This window comes from Ranitomeya imitator, chromosome 1 (assembly GCF_032444005.1).
Source record: "Ranitomeya imitator isolate aRanImi1 chromosome 1, aRanImi1.pri, whole genome shotgun sequence".
In the NCBI taxonomy this organism is placed as follows: domain Eukaryota; kingdom Metazoa; phylum Chordata; class Amphibia; order Anura; family Dendrobatidae; genus Ranitomeya; species Ranitomeya imitator.
The window spans coordinates 1115310215-1115323157 of NC_091282.1; the positions used below are offsets into that span (position 1 = coordinate 1115310215).

Genomic DNA, 12943 nt, shown 5'->3' on the forward strand with positions numbered 1-12943 from the left:
TTTTATTTTTGATATTCTATCTCTCAATGTTAAAATTAACTTACCCTAAAAATGAAAGACTGTGGGCAAACTTACAAAATCAGCAAGGGATCAAATACTTATTTCCCCACTGTAGATGGACTGACTATTTTTGTCACTATACCATCTTAATAGTCTGTACTATGATTTACGGTATCATGCCCTACTTGCAAATTCTTACGTGAATCATGGAAGTTCATTGATATTCCCTGCTTTGTCTGATATAGACTACCTTGCTACTCTTTACTTTTTGTAAAAACCTCCTCCCACCTTTATCTACTTGATTTTATCCCCTTTTGAATCCTTTTACATGTCCCATTTACTCTCTAGTTCATGTCTTTTTTACATTAAATCTTTAATAAAAATCTTTATATTTTATACTCTTTTGAGTGGTGTTTTCTGGGTACTTTGTACCCTGACTTTGGTTGTAAAATCCCAGTTAGGTAGCATGGTCAAATAAGGGCCCAAACAATGCATGTGCTAATAAAGCCTGTAATTTTGTATCAGTATTTATGGCCATTTATTGCCATTCTATTATAAGTGTTTTGGGCTTGAGAGAAATTTGTAGGATATTGACTTTTCAATATGGCTGGACTAGGAGCCATGATGAAGTGCTCCTGCTGCCAATACCAACATGTGAATCGGATCTGACACATTCCCACCGCAGATTCACATGTGCAGCAGCAACAGAATTGTCTCTGCATCTGGCAGGAAAATATGTCACAATAGGTCAAAAGACAATATGTGGAAAGCACTGCCAAGGATGACCGGAATCCTTTGGGTGTGTGCAATTATGAAACAGACATATTGTGCTATTCACTCTTGTCCGTTTGCTATTGTACTAGATTGCATATCTAGTCTGGTGCTTTATAATGGATATTATCTACCATTCATATAGAAGAACAAGCATGTCTTGCTATGTGCACACAGTCTGTAATCGATTACAATAAATTATATTATCCTACTGTACAGAGCCAGCAATTACAGGGAGGGGCGAGTTACAATTGGCTACCCAGCATTAATATAGTAGGAAGCCATTCTTAATATTCTTCTTTTATGGTCATCGTTCTCATTAATAGTTGGGGGTGTTAGATTATTTAATTACTAAATTTATTTTATTTTTCCCTGTTGTTATGTTAAATCCCAATGTCTCTGGTGCAGTCACATTTCATCCTGTTTTGCTGTCAGGGCAAAGAAGAATCTGCTTGCTGAATTTCCCAATCCTTGATACTCCCAGGACATAAGCCACGGCCAGAAGTAACTGACAGCCATTATTGCAATCAACATTATACATTCCGAACGGGAGAGTCAGATGGATCAGATATATAATCTGTCCTAAAACTTTCACACATTCCCTTTAACGTACCATTCTCTATACTTGTGAATCTTGGGGTGCTTTCATATTGTGTTCTGTGTCCCCGTCGGGGCATATGTCTGTGTCCGTGCACTTTTTTGGGGGTTTTCGCCTACGGGAGGTGGACACTCAGATGTAGTCTACTACTTCAGAGTATCTGCCTCCTGTAGGTTTACACTCCTGAAAACGATGCACGTCAAAGTGTATATTCGCTATGCTATCACCTTTACAGTCTATGGCCCAATCGGCGCAGAAGTCCCGACCCCATTTTGTGGGGTATTTCAGATATATGCCCAGATGGGGACACAGAACGGAATGTGAAAGCATCTTTATAAATGTGCTCCTGCTGTGTACTGTGGAATGGCTGTGTCTGACCGTACAGGAACATGGTCTGATCATACCACAGCTCCTGGGCAGGGAAGGAAGTAGTGTACAGACAGTGGGGGATCACAGCTGACTCTTTTTATGAGGTAAAACATTTATTGCCTGACTTTAAACATGTTTTACCTCACAGAACGAATCCGCTGCAATACCATGCTGTTTTGCCTGTAATCTTTCTTTTGCTTCCTCTCAGCTATTACACAGTACACTGCAGAGTCACATAGTGACATTTGACTTTTTAAATGCAAAATTTGCTGGAACAATTGGAGGACGCCATGTCGCATTTGGAGAGCCTCTCATGTGCCTAGACAGTGAAAATCCTCCATAAGGGACACCGTTTTGGAAATTAGACCGCTCAGAGAACTAATCTAGATGTGTGGTGAGCTGTTATGACCTGGTGGTCAGGACAATAATGGACCTGGTGGATAAGAGCACACGGAATGACCTGATAGTTACTGATAATATAGGACGAGCTCTGGGACGTGGGAACTCTGCTGACCGCAATCCCTAATCCTATCAACCACACTAGAAATAGCCGTGAATTGCGCCTAACGCTCCCTATGCAACTCGGCACAGCCTAAGAAACTAGCTAGCCCTGAAGATAGAAAAATAAAGCCTACCTTGCCTCAGAGAAATTCCCCAAAGGAAAAGGCAGCCCCCCACATATAATGACTGTGAGTAAAGATGAAAATACAAACAGAGATGAAATAGATTTAGCAAAGTGAGGCCCGACTTACTGAACAGACCGAGGATAGGAAAGGTTACTTTGCGGTCAGCACAAAAACCTACAAAAAGACCACGCAGAGGGCGCAAAAAGACCCTCCGCACCGTGAGTCCGCGCTCCCTCTGCGTCCCAGAGCTTCCAGCAAGCAAGAACAATCGAAATAGCAAGCTGGACAGAAAAATAACAAACCAGAAAAAAACAAGCAGTCACTTAGCTTCTGCTGGGAAGACTGGTCACAAGAACGATCCAGGAGTGAACTAGACCAATACTGGAACATTGACAGGTGGCCTGGAGCAAAGATCTAAGTGGAGTTAAATAGAGCAGCCAGCTAACGAATTAACCTCGTCACCTGAGGAAGGAAACTCAGAAACACCCACAGCCACCAGAGAAAGTCCATGGACAGAACCAGCCGAAGTACCATTCATGACCACAGGAGGGAGCCCGACAACAGAACTCACAACAGTGAGCACACTGAACTCTCAAGTGTTAGAGTTTATAACATTGAGTTAGAAGTTTATAACATTGAGTTGTGAAAATAATTTAAAAAATCACATTTTCCCAACAAATATGCATTCAGACCCAAATGTTGCATTTTCATAAGTGTAACAGGAGAAATTGAACCACACAATTTGTAGTGCTATTTCTCCTATGTCGATACCCTATATGAAGGAGAAAACTACTGTTTCGGTGCATAGCAGGGCCTGGAAGGAAAGGAGCATCATTTGACTTATTGAATGCAAAATTTCCTGGAATCATTAGCGGATGTCATGTGTTCCGTTTGGAGAGCCCCGATGTGCCTAAACAGTGGAAACCCCCCACAAGTGACCTCATTTTGGAAACTAGACCGCTCTAGGAATGTATTTAGATGTGTGGTGAGCACTTTTAAACCCCAGTTGCTTCACAGAAGTTTATAATGTTGAGCCATGAAAATAAAAAAAATCCCATTTTCCGCACAAAATTTTTATTTTGGCCGCAAATCTTGCATTTTCTTAAGGGTAACAGGAGAAATTTCACCATATAATTTGTTGTGCAATTTCTCCTGAGCACAACGATACCCCATATGTGGGGGAATACTACTCTTGAGGCACAGTGCAAAGCTCTGAAGGGAAGTTCAGATTTTGCTGGAATGGTTTGCGGGTGCCATGTCACATTGGCCGAGTCCCTGAGGTGCCAGAACAACAGAAACTCCCTATATGTGAACTCATTTTACAAACTACATTTCCCAATGAATTGATCTAGGGGTGAAGTGATCATATTGACACTACATGTGCCTCACAGAATTTTACACCATTGAGCGGTGAAGAAAGAATAAATTACAGTTTTACCGCTAAAATGTTGTTTTAGGTCCAAGTTTTTAATTTTTCTAAGGGCTACCAGTAATTTTTTTTACAACAAACTGAGGTCAATTTTTTCCTGAGTGCGCCAATACCCTACATGTAATGATGCCAGATTTTACTGTTATGGTTTGCAGGTGCCATGACCCATTGGGAGATCCCATGAGGTGCCAGAAAAGCAGATCCCCTAATAAGTGACGCCATTTTACAAACTACACCTCGCAATGAATTCATCTGGGGGGGCAGTGATCATATTGACACCACTGGTGTGTCACAGAATTGTATAACATTGGGCAGTGATGAAAAAATAACTACATTTTTACCATCAAAAAGAAGTGGGTAAAAATGGCACCATAGTTTGTCCCACAATTTCTACTGAGCGTGGCAATACCCAGTATGTGGCTGTACAGTACTACTTAGCCGTATGGAGAGATTCGGGAGGAACGGAGCGCTATCTGTCTAATGGGGTGCAGATTTTCCTAAAACAGGTTGTGGACTCCATATACAGAGCCTCTAATTGCTAGAAGAGCAGAATCCCCCCTCAAGTGACCCCATTTTGGAAATTATACCTCTTTGGGAATTTATCTACAGGTGTAGTGACAATTTTGACTCCATGGGTATTTTCCAGAAACAAGCAGCAATGAATGTTGCCGAGTGAAAATCACAAACTGCCATTGCAGTCACCAGTACGTTATTCCAATCCGTGCTTCTGGTGACATGCACCCGTAAGTTAGGTGGGCTCTCTTCAGTTCAGAAATGGCAAACATTTAGACGCTATATGTGGTTTAGGTACACTGTGGGGCTCAGAAGGGAGGGGGGCATTTGGTAGTGGACAATTTGCAGAATTTTATTTTGGAGGGTGTGGAGCCATTTCACTTTTCCTGAGGCTTTGTACTACCAGTAACGTGGAAGCCTCCTATATTTCCGTTAACAGATGACAGACTTGAGTGGGGACTTGCTTTTTTTTGTGGATTGAGTTGAAGCTTTTATTGGAAACATTTGGGATCACATTTATCCGGTGCTCTACGCTGAGCAGTTACTTTGGGGTTTTCATCTAAATCTCTGAGTGACGTGATGCAGATTAAATCCCCACGTGGGATTCATTCACTATAATGAGGCAGCAGAATTACTCTGGACTCCATCTGGCTTCTGTTCAGCAGTGTCCTTCTTTTCAGAAGTGCACAAAACTGTGGCCGATGGCACTTTTATGCAATCCTAAAAAGACGGACACCGCCGCATCACAGGTCAGATGACGTCAACAGTGCCTTCATCTGCTTCATTATAGGGAATCTTCCGTCAAGGGTTCCGTCTGAATCACATATTTCAGAGATTTACACGGAAACCCCGGTGTAAGCGCTCAGCACAGAGCGCAGGATAAATGTGCGCCGAGCCTTACTGTGATCTTTTGCATGAAGAATGAAAAAATCAACAGCAGGTGAAGAATTGGTTTTATTCATTTTTTACGTAGTTCCTCATGCAGTATAAGTGATTAGGCGACTTTATTCTTCGGGTCAGAGAGATTACAGCAATACCAGATTTATATAGGCTTTTTATGCTTGGCTGCTGTCACACACTAAAACTAGTTTTTTGTATCAACATATTTTGACAGCAATAATTTTTCCATATTTTGGCCCACAGAGGGCTTGATTTTTGCAGGATGAGTTGACATTTTTATTGGTACCATTTTCAGACACATGACATTTTTGATCACTTGCTATTCCAATTTTTGGGAGGCAGAATGAACAAAAAACAGCAATTCAGAATTTTTTCTTTTGGGGGGGAGTTTTATATCATTCCCTGGGTAGTAAAATTGATACTGCAGTTTTATTCTTTGGGTCAGTATGATTACAGCGATGCCTCACTTATACCTCACTTTTTATGTTTTGCCACTTTTAAACAATAAAAACTATTTCATAGAAAAAATATTTATTTTTGCATCGCTTTATTCTGAAAGCTATAACTTTTTTTATTTTTCCGCTGATGGAGCTGTATGATTGCTTTTTTTTTGTGGGACAAGATGACGTTTTCAGCTGTGCCATGTTTATTTAAATCCTTTTTTGTTGGATTTTATTCCACTTTTTGTTCAGCGCTATTATGATAAAGCATTGTTTTTTACTTGATGTTTTTATTTTTATTTTTTATGGTGTTCACTAAAGGGGTTAACTGGTGGGACAGATTTATAGGTCAGGTTGTTCTGGACCAGGCAATACCAAATATGTATACTTTTTTTGTTTATTTTAATTTTCATACAAATACTTATTTCTGGGTACAATATCTTTTGATTTTTTTTTATTATAATTTTGTGATTTAAAAAAAAATATTTTTACAATTATTTTTAAGATTTATTTCTACTTTTTTTTAATTTGTCCCACTATGGGACTATCATTTTTTGCAGGCTGATCGCTTGTATAACATGGTGATGCAGCAGCATCAATGTGCTATGCAAATTGTCAGCTCTGCACTGACAGAGAAAGTTGCTGATCATGCTCTGAGTATGATTTAGCAACTTTACTAGCTCTGGTGACCTGGATGTCGCCCTGACAACATTGGGTCACCATGGCAATGATCAGGACCCTGCGTCATGCCGCGGGGTCTCTGATCCAAGGGCAGAGGGGCTGTCATCCCTCTGCCTGCTCCCAGAACATTCGATTGCAGCATTTAGAGGGTTAAAGTGCCGGGAGCTGTGCAGGACTGCTCCTGGCACTTGAGTGCCGGATGTCAGCTGTCAGAATCAGCTGACACCTGGCAACGATTACGAACGCACAGCCTGTGTGCGCGAAAGATCACCATGCAGTAATAATACGTCCCGCGTCAATAAGTACCAGGACGCAGGGACCAATTATTATTAACTCAGTCGGAAAAGGGTTAAAGTGTAATTTGCTCATGGTGCAACCCCTTTACAGTGAGCTTAATAGTAAATTCATGCAGCTAGAACCCCAGGTAGTATGAATCAGTCTGGTTGTGTCACTGAAGCCATGCATGCTTTACTCTGAAACTTTGCAGCATTTTAGAAAAAAACAAAACAAAAAACTTTTAAATGCCTGCTGAGGACTATGCGTCTGAGATAACTAGGCCAAGAGGCCGACACCATAGAGGCTGCTCCTAGATCAACTCTGTAGACTGAGATGTATTTCTCCACATACTATGCATTGTATAGTTCATGCTGCTTGTAATTCGGGCAGTATGAATCTCCTGTCTAGTCCCTTGAAAAGGACCCGCATCTATGGAGAAGATAGATAGATAGATAGATAGATAGATAGATAGATAGATAGATAGATAGATAGATAGATAGATAGATAGAAAGATAGACCATGCTGTGAGGTCAAAACGTTGCACCACTTGGTGCTGGATTAAAGCCCACAATTTTTCCTTGAACTGGAGTGCTGCCTGATTTTTTTTCCATTTTTATTTTGCATTGAACAACCTCATTATTCAGGAAGTATTGCACCCAAAATCTGCTCAAGTTTGTTAAGCTATCTGTCTTTGATCCCCTACCAACCATTAAAGGGACACTGTCACCTGAATTTGGAGGGAACAATCTTCAGCCATGGAGGCGGGGTTTTTGGGTTTTTGATTCACCCTTTCCTTACCCGCTGGCTGCATGCTGGCTGCAATATTGGATTGAAGTTCATTCTCTGTCCTCCATAGTACACGCCTGCGCTGTGCAAGATTGCCTTGTGCAGGCATGTACTACGGAGGACAGAGAATGAACTTCAATCCAATATTGCAGCCAGCATGCAGCCAGCGGGTAAGGAAAGGGTGAATCAAAAACCCCGCCTCCATGGCTGAAGATTGTTCCCTCCAAATTCAGGTGACAGTGTCCCTTTAAGAGTTCTGGCTCCTACAGACCAGTTAGACGCTCCTAATCAACTCATTACCTGCATTAAAGACAACTGTTTTACATAATCACCTTTATAAAAGACTCCTGTCCACAGACCACTGTAATGGATAGATAGATATGAGATAGTGTAGATGTTAGATGTATAGATAGATAGATAGATAGATCTATAGATGGATATTAGATAGATAGATAGATATGGAATAGATAGATAGATAGATAGATAGATAGATAGATAGATAGATAGATAGATAGATAGATAGATAGATAGATAGATAGATAGATAGATATTGTAAAATAATGGAACAGCAGAATACCAACCAGCGGGTGCACAGACCTCCTCACCAATGTATCCAAAACTCAATCCAGATATTAAAAAAAAGTAAAAGGAAGGCAGCACTCCATAGACTTTAAAGTGAAAAAAGTGGATTTTATTCAGACCCACATTGCATGGCGATGTTTCGCCTCACACTGAGCCTTTCTCAAGCTATGGCATTTGCTAGAATTAACAGATGGGCAGTTCAGCCATGAAAAAGAAGAGTTATGAGAGGTATGGAGGTATCTGGCTCTCACACTCTTTCTTCCTTGCTCTCCTCTCTCACAGACAGCGAGAGCCAGAGTATATTAAGGAAAATCTGTGATGGGATTGCAGTTCCTCTTTCTAACCTTCTTCCCGTCCTGCTGCTCCAAAGCACACAGGAGTCCATCTTACATCTTTTCTTAACCAACCACATCCAGTATGAAGATATCACCATTCCCCATTGTGTTTATGTGCTGCACACTGCTATTACTCCAGCACATAGTAGTGGCATTTCTCAGCACAGAAACATGAAGGCTCACACAGCTGTCAAGTAGTGAGACACATTAGAGTCCTGGCTTCTACCTACTTTAAAGGGCCACTGTCACCCCCCTCCAGCCCTCCAGCCGTTATAAACTAAAAGAGCCACCTTGTGCAGCAGTAATGCTGCATTCTAACAAGGTGGCTCTTTTAGTTTTTGTTTCTGTTATTCCCACAATAAATGTATTTATAATTCTGCTGAAATACCTATATTTGTCCATGGAGGCGGGACTGAAGCCTCCTCTTAGAAGCGCCCAACTGCCGTCAGTCATCTCTTGTGTAGATTTTCACCGCCCCCTCAGCGCTGTTATTGTGTGAAATCCGGCACCTGCGCTCTGCTCTTCTGCCTTGCGCAGGCGCATAGAGCATTTGCCGTCCTAGCGCCTGTGCGGGCAGTGCAGCCACCTTGTTACTGAATCCCCACCCCGCACTGTGTTATGCCTTATGCACAGTGCGGGGCTGGGATTCCTGGGCATGCGCACTGCGCTTCTCAGACGCTCCCCAGGTCACCCGCCTTTCAGCATTGCCGGAATATACAGGTATCCTTGCCGGCGTTTGGAACAGCCGCACAGAACAACGCTGGAAGGCGGGGGACCTGTGGAGCGTCTGACAAGCGCAGTGCGCATGCCCAGGAATCCCAGCCCTGCACTGTGCATACTGCATAACACAGTGCGGGGCGGGGATTCAGTAACAGGCTGGCCGCACTGACCGCACAGGCGCAGAAAGGAACCCGGCACCAGCGCTCGGACGGATAATGCTCTATGCGCCTGCGCAAGGCAGAAGAGCAGAGCGCAGGTGCCGGATTTCACACAATAATAGCGCTGAGGGGGCGGCGTAAATCAACCCAACAGATGACTGACGGCAGTTGGGCGCTTCTAAGAGGAGGCTTCAGTCCCTCCTCCAGGTACAAAGATAGGTATTTCAGCAGAATTATAAATACATTTATTGTGGGAATAACAGAAACAAAAACTAAAAGAGCCACCTTGTTAGACTGCAGCATTACTGCTGCACAAGGTGGCTCTTTTAGTTTACAACGGCTGGAGGGGGGTGACAGTGGCACTTTAACCTCTCTTTCTCAAATGGCCAGAGCTATTATCTGTAAATTTGAAATACATTTTTAGTTTTTCCAATCATATATTTTGGACAAAGATTTTATATTTTGGCATTCTTTTGCATCATGATGTGTTCCATGAGGTGATAGGTGCTCCACTCGAAACGATAAGACCCTTAATTGAGCTTCATCAATTTATATTTATAGTTATCATCTTACTTGTTGACCTGGGTACATCCATGTAAATTCTACTTCCACATGTGGTTCCCCCAGGACTGTGCAGAAGATACTGAAGTCACCTCCACTTTGAACCTTGTTGGCCGAGGCTGTGATAGTTGCAGAGGGAGGGCCACTGGGAACTAAAGAAAACATACAGATATACCAGGTGATATATACAGTATTAGGGTTTAAAAATATAATGCAATTGTTAATAGTAATGAAGAATCCATGTGCCTCACCCTGCGGTAAATGTGTTATGGTTTCAGTCTCTTGTAGTAAGAGACTTACCAGAAAGTGGAAATTATAAATAGACCATCTTGTACTTTAAGGGGCTAAATCAAATTACTGCTTATTAAATCAAAGCACATAGCTATATGTACATGTGCATATAAACATAAAATAAAGCCTATGCAATATGTGCAAAGCTCAAAAAGTAAATGAGAAATAGATTTATTAATTAACGCCATACTCATAGATGTATAGGGAAAATAATGAAGGATCACAATAATTAGTACCTAAGCGTTGGAGACGGATTCTCAAACGTAAAGAGCCCAAAATGATCAATACTTGAAGATAGTATTAGTAATAAGGGGAGGGGCTGTCACACACACAGTGTCCTCTTCTATAAGACCTCACCTATAAAGATGCGTTCCTTCTATGTCTACCACTTGTTTTTAACTATTGTTAATTTATTAAAAATAGTTATAATTAACTTTTTTGAGCTTTGCCGTTTGTTTGCATAGATTTTTTTTCTCCATTGTGCACATTGGCTTTATACCTGAAGCTCAGGATACTGATGTAGATTTAGCATAAGCGTACAAAACTTGTCCCTTATTTAGTGGTAATGTTTTATCACGATGGCCCAAATAGTGTTCTGTTTGTTTTTTTTAAACAAAACTAATTTTGTGCCATTTTAACCTATTTTTCATAATGGGATTGGCTCAATATTGACATTGTTCACATATTAACATGATAGGTAATAAGCTTCTGATCGGTCGGGCTCAGACCACTGGGAGAGTCAACCCAAATCCCTTATTTGAATGTAGTGTTGGTAGCACATACACACTGATAATCTATAGGACTGCCAGGGATAGACGAATGCTATACTCCGCTTTCTCTTACAATAAGAATTTTTGCTCGCTAATCAACTTTAATGGGTAGGACCCCTGTTCCCAGAATCTATAGTGGTTCCAGCACTTGGACCATTGATGATTAGACCCTTCAATAATTGAAATTAATCTGGCCTAAACTATCTCTCCTTGTAGACCTCAACCATTTTACCATCATAATTTTGGTGAGTGATGATAAATTTTGCCTCTAATTTTGCATTACTTAAAACATCACAATGTGTGTCATTGTCCTGAGTAAGGAACTCACACCTCTATAATGTGAAAATAGGTACATGGGGAAGTCTTTAAGAGGTAACCCCTTTAAGCCACTAAAAACCTAATTTCCTCATGCAAATCTTCACTAAGGGTCTGCAAAAGCCCATAACCATTAAATGTTTTTTAACCAACTTGGAGCCAATATACCAACAGAAATTCCATGTGTCCTCATTATAGAAGTCGGAGAAAATGTCCTACTAGAAAGAAGGCCCGAGGATGGACAAAGCCTCTTAGTAACTCTGTAATATTCTTCTCATGACAGCAAATCGCACAGCAGTAGCAGCATAAGCATAAATTATATCTAAAGGATCAGCTTTACATATACCTTCCACATAGAGTAGCTGGTATTTAATGGATATTTGTGGGGCTCCTCTGGCCTCTGCTCGGCAGTACACCACTCCACTGTGGTTGATACTGGGGTGCTGGTAGATAAAACCTTTCTTTACATCGTAGGTTATGTCTTTGCCATCAGTTTTGATTTCTTCAGCCGGAAACTCTCTGTGTAGGGTGACTTTAGCAGATGCAGTGGTGACACGACATGGAATAACAGCTGGTTTATCTGGGTTCATGTAGACGATCTCAAAATAACTTGGAGATGGTACGAAGAGTTCACCTTTATCTGCAACAGAAGGAGGTTTTATATGAAAGTTATTTTATCAGAATAGTCTGGCTCCAATATTCTGTAGGCTGTAGATGAACATGCCCACTGGAACATGGACTTCTTTGTAAATAATTGTAATTTATTTTTGTTATTATGACCTCTGTAAAAAAAACCTAACAAATAACTAAGTAAAACAACAAAAGAACAACCTACCTGATTATAGGTTATATCTCTACCATGGGTTTTCATTCCTTCATCCAGAAACTCTTTGTGTGAGGTGACTCAAGCAGATGCAGTGACCCATAACATGGTATAAAAGGTGGTTTATCTGGGTTCACATAGGCCAGTGATTCCCATACCCCATGTTTTCAGGATTTCCCTAGTATTGCACAGATGAGAGAGCCTGTGGCAATTTCTGATAACTTGATAATAATTCCATCACCTGTGCAATACTAAGGAAATCCTGAAAACATGACGTGTGGGGGCCCTGAGGACTGGCGAAACACTGATGTAGACAATGTCAAAATAACTCAGGTCACATCTTTTAACCGCTTGGTATCTGTGGAACCCTGAAGCGAAAGATGCTCAAAAGACTGAGCATGTGAACAGCAGGTTGTTTTCCACAAAACTTAAAAAATCTCTGTGCGAAACATACGTAGTGGGGGCTCTCCCAATTAGGTTACCCTATCCATGTAGTATGTATATACACTCGTCTATAAGCACCTTGATTACAGCTTTATTATTTGCATATTCCTGCAAAATCACCATCTATATATATTTACAACCTTTGACATACCAATATAGTAGATTCTGTCCCTTGTTTGTTATTACCCTTACAATAGGTATCATGTGGCTCCCTACCTGTTTTTATCTTTTTTTATATAACCATATTTTATTATATATTATTCTATAAAACTGATTTGTTTAATTAATGGCAGTGATCATAAAACTACTTCAAATAGGAGTCGTCTTCCACTGAACCATAGTGATGGCCTATTATTGTAGTGTGGTGGGCCAGTTTGACCTTTTTAACTTATTAACTGTCAAGTTATGATGGACTAACACATTTACTGTCACCTGTTACCCTGAAATGATGCTCACTTTTTCTTGTATTGGTCTATTTGTTTGGTTTTCTTCTTCTTTCATTTTCAGGTTGGCTGCACTTGCCGTTTAGACAGCTTGCTAGTCCACTTGCTTTCA

At 40.9% G+C, this 12943-nt stretch overlaps 1 protein-coding gene across 1 annotated transcript in view; it reads right to left on the bottom strand.

The window, feature by feature from the left end:
• The window catches only part of PDGFRL (platelet derived growth factor receptor like), a 288958-nt gene that overhangs the window by 24231 nt on the left and 251784 nt on the right, over positions 1–12943 (bottom strand). Inside the window, exons 4-5 of the mRNA XM_069744397.1 lie at positions 11468–11761; positions 9758–9897 (exon numbers count right to left, since the gene is read on the bottom strand). Of these exons, the coding sequence (XP_069600498.1) occupies positions 9758–9897; positions 11468–11761 (434 nt within the window). The remainder of the gene's footprint in view (positions 1–9757; positions 9898–11467; positions 11762–12943) is intronic.